Raw genomic sequence first — 4280 nt, 5'->3', positions numbered from 1 at the left:
GGATTCAAAAGTTAGCAGCATTACGCCATTCTTCCTTCTTGGAAAAATCCCTGAGCCTTATACAAGCCTCCTTCAGGCCCTCAGTCAGTTGTGCAGGAGAAAGGGGGCGGTCGGCTTTCTCCTTTCAAGAACGAGTTATTTTCAGCTGCTGACTGGAGACGGTGCACGTCTGGATAGGAGAGCATTTCCACTATGGGACTGGATACAAACACACACCCGGCAGACTTCAAGAGTCTCAGACTGAGGAGAAAGCCCTTCCTTCTGCTGCTACTGCTGCTGCCGCTGCTTTTGAGGGTCCGCTCCTTTCATGGTTTTTCCTGCCAAACCAGAGGCACCTTCGCTACTGCCGCTGTTCTCTTGGGCATCATTCAGCGGCTGGCCAGAGGATGAGACTCCCCAAACTCCTCACTCTCTTGCTTTGGCACCTGGCTTGGCTGGACCTGGAATTCATCTGCACTGTGTTGGGTGCCCCTGACTTGGGCCAGAGACCCCAGGGGGCCAGGCCAGGACTGGCCAAAGCAGAAGCCAAGGAGAGACCCCCTCTGGCCCAGAACATCTTCAGGCCAGGGGGTCACAGCTACGGTGGGGGGGCCACCAATGCCAGGGCCAAGGGGGGCACCGGGCAGACAGGAGGCCTGACACAGCCCAAGAAGGATGAACCCAAAAAGCTGCCCCCCAGATCGGGTGGCCCTGAACCCAAGCCAGGACACCCTCCCCAGACAAGGCAGGGGGCCACGCGGATGGTGACCCCAAAAGGACAGCTTCCTGGGGGGAAGGCACCCTCAAAGGCAGGCTCTGTCCCCAGTCCCTTCCTGCTGAAGAAGGCCAGGGAGCCTGGGTCCCCGCGTGAGCCCAAGGAGCCGTTCCGCCCGCCCCCCATCACGCCCCACGAGTACATGCTCTCGCTGTACAGGACGCTGTCCGATGCTGACAGAAAGGGAGGCAACAGCAGCGTGAAGTTGGAGGCTGGCCTGGCCAACACCATCACCAGCTTTATTGACAAAGGGCAAGGTGAGGGGGCGGGGTGGCTGGGGCACGGCTCAGAGGGAGGGGCATCTGCATGCATGGAGGGGGCTTTAGAGCCCAGACACTGCACTGGGGGGAGATGGTGTGTGCTTCTGGCCCAGGGTGGTATCTGGGATTAACCTCACTCACACCAGGTCCCAGGCTGCTGGCATGTCAGAGCCAGAGGGCACCTGGGGATCCCCAAGTGCAATTCCTGCAAGATGTGGAGGGGGTTCCTGAAGCCTGGAAAGGAGACAAGCCCTTCTGGTTGGTGGCAGAATTGAGGACCAGCCTCTTAAACTCTTAATTACCAGGCCACACTCTGTTCTTATTGAGTTGGTCAGACTTTCTAGGCTGCATGGGGTTGTAGGTTTTCTTGGATGGCAGAGAGAGAAATGAATCTCAGATGCCCATGATTCTGCCACTTTCCCTTCAGGCAAGGGGGCAGAGAAGGTAAGATAGGTGAAGGCAGGAAATGAGGCATCTTGGAGTCATGGAATGATCTTCAAATATATGGGGTGGGGTGGACAACAGACCTAGGGTCTAACTCACAGTGTGACCTTGGGAAAGCCCCCTCTCCCTCTGGGGTCTCAGTTTTCCCATCAGTACAACTCTATGGAGGTTGGATGCGGTGACTTCTGAGAGCCCTTCCAATATGAAAACCTTATGTCCTGTCCTAGACACAGATCATTTTTATCATGAACCCAGGAGACAATCTGCCCTCCTAGCATCACTGTCTTGGCTTGTCCCCTCAACTTGCCATGTGATTTCAGCAAGTCCTTTCCCCTCTCAGGGCCTGAGTTTATCCATAAGAGTGAAGAAGGAGGTTGACCTGATGGCTAGGGTTGCTGGAGGCTCGTATGCTCTGGTTCTGGGAGTCTTGGGACTTTGGCTGGCAGGGTGGGGGAGGGGTCAGAGAGGGGAAGAGGCTCCTCATTAGAGCTGGCGGGTGGGGGAGTGACAGAGGGCGGGGGAGGCACAGAGGCAGCGGGTCTGCTGAGGTGGGGGAGGTGGTCTGGCTGCCTGCCCAGCCAGAGAAAGCTGTGACCCCTCGGGGAATCATAAAGTAAGTCCTTGTGCCCCCCAGCTCTAAGGGAGCTTGGGGGGGAGAGATGGGGAGTTTAAAGGCCTAATTAGTCACCTTCTAGAGCAATATTATGAATGCTTCCCAATGGCAAATTGGTATTTAGGAAGGAGGGCGTGCTGATTCAGACATACCACTGAGCTTCTTGTATACACGCAGAGCCTTATGTTTGTAAATACATGGTGAATCGCATACACACACACATACACAATGTGCACACGCACACCTGACATATACACACAGAACTTTCTTACATATATACAGACACATATATTGGGTTGGCCAAAAAGTTTTTTTTGTGTTTTCTGTACCATTTAATAGAAGAAATCGAAAGAACTTTTTGGCCAACCCAATACATACATACCCTTCAAACAGTCACACAAGCGCAATCATACATGCATGTAACCTGTCACTCAAATAGGCGTTGCTTTCCATACTCACATGTGGACCCAGTCATACATATACACACACAAACTGTCATTCACACACACACTCACCCACCAAGCAGAGTAAGAAGCATACACCACAAATCATTAGACTAGCCAGGAACATTGGATCATAGACCAGTTTGGTCATTAACTCGCTGTGTGACCTTAGGCAAGTCACTCTCCCTCTCTGTGCTTCATCTGTGAAACAAGAGCACTAAGATCTTCTTTAAGGCATAGTATAGTAGAAGCAGCCTAGGATCAGGCATAACAAGTTCTAGGCTGGAGTTCCAACCGTGCTTTTTGCCAGCTGGGTGACCTTGAGCAAGTTACCTAACTTCTCTGAGCCTCAGGTGCCTCCTCTGGAAAAACAGAGCAGGTCATTATAATGATCACCCTGCCTCTCTTACCAAAGAGATATCATATTGGATAGCAAATGGGAGCGAGACAGGCAGGAGGCAGTTCTAAGGCTGACGGACCTCTGCTATGCGTGTCATTGACACAGACACCCAGAATCACTCAAATCCTCCACAGTCACATCTATAGGTGAACAGCCCTATTTGGTTGACTGTGTGGGAAGCTTCCTTATTTTGGAAAAGGCTCTCCATGATTTGGGTCTTAGCCTCTGTTGAAGTGGGGAAGAGGTTAAAGAGAGCTCTCTTGGGGGAGAAGAGCCGTGGCCCTCCCCTAGGCTGTGTGGTGACTGGCTCCCTTGGTGAGGCTGTGGGCAATGACTTCTGGGTGTTCTCTCTAGATGACCGAGGTCCCGCGGTCAGGAAGCAGAGGTACGTGTTTGACATTAGTGCCCTGGAGAAGGATGGGCTACTAGGGGCCGAGCTGCGGATCTTGCGGAAGAAGCCCTTGGATGCGGCCAAGCCAGTGGCCCCCGGTAGTGGGCGGGCTGCCCAGCTGAAGCTGTCCAGTTGCCCCAGCGGCCGGCAGCCGGCAGCCTTGCTGGATGTGCGTTCCGTGCCAGGCCTGGACGGCTCTGGCTGGGAGGTGTTCGACATCTGGAAGCTCTTCCGAAACTTTAAGAACTCAGCCCAGCTGTGCTTGGAGCTGGAGGCCTGGGAACGGGGCCGGGCCATGGACCTCCGTGGCCTGGGCTTTGACCGCGCCGCCCGGCAGGTCCACGAGAAAGCCCTGTTCCTGGTGTTTGGCCGCACCAAGAAACGGGACCTGTTCTTCAATGAGATCAAGGCCCGCTCTGGCCAGGATGATAAGACCGTGTATGAGTACCTGTTCAGCCAGCGGCGAAAGCGGCGGGCCCCCCTGGCCACGCGCCAGGGCAAGCGGCCTAGCAAGAACCCCAAGGCCCGCTGCAGTCGGAAGGCGCTGCATGTCAACTTCAAGGACATGGGCTGGGATGACTGGATTATCGCGCCCCTGGAGTACGAGGCTTTCCACTGCGAGGGGCTGTGTGAGTTCCCCTTGCGCTCCCACCTGGAGCCCACGAACCACGCGGTCATCCAGACCCTGATGAACTCCATGGACCCCGAGTCCACACCGCCCACCTGCTGTGTGCCCACGAGGCTGAGTCCCATCAGTATCCTGTTCATCGACTCGGCCAACAACGTGGTCTATAAGCAGTATGAGGACATGGTCGTGGAGTCTTGTGGCTGCAGGTAGCAACACTGGCCTCTGTCTTCCCGGGCGGCACGTCCCCAGGATGCTGGTCACCAGAGCCCCTCCCTGCACTCCTGGAATCACAGGGGGATCCAGAAGCTACAGCCAGGAGCATCTACGCAGCCCCCGTGAAAGGGGAT

At 55.2% G+C, this 4280-nt stretch overlaps 1 protein-coding gene across 1 annotated transcript; it reads left to right on the top strand.

Annotated features, from left to right (window-relative positions):
* Nucleotides 1-109: 109 nt before the first annotated feature.
* Nucleotides 110-4280, top strand: GDF5 (growth differentiation factor 5). Its single transcript, XM_010854904.1, has 2 exons — nt 110-1011; nt 3269-4280. Exons 1-2 carry the CDS (start codon nt 387-389, stop codon nt 4141-4143), a joined length of 1500 nt encoding a protein of 499 aa, XP_010853206.1. The 5' UTR covers nt 110-386; the 3' UTR covers nt 4144-4280.

The sequence above is a fragment of the Bison bison genome, unplaced genomic scaffold (genome assembly GCF_000754665.1).
Source record: "Bison bison bison isolate TAMUID 2011002044 unplaced genomic scaffold, Bison_UMD1.0 scf7180017864352, whole genome shotgun sequence".
NCBI lineage: Eukaryota > Metazoa > Chordata > Mammalia > Artiodactyla > Bovidae > Bison > Bison bison.
This window is presented reverse-complemented; position numbering and strand designations above follow the sequence as displayed.

What these genes read in the sequence shown, in the direction of transcription:
- GDF5 (XM_010854904.1), top strand. Translation starts at nt 387, where the DNA reads ATGAGACTCCCCAAACTCCTCACTCTCTTGCTTTGGCACCTGGCTTGG. An exon ending in CTTTATTGACAAAGGGCAAG is followed by an intron (nt 1,012 to 3,268) that starts GTGAGGGGGCGG and finishes TGTTCTCTCTAG; the next exon opens with ATGACCGAGGTCCCGCGGTC.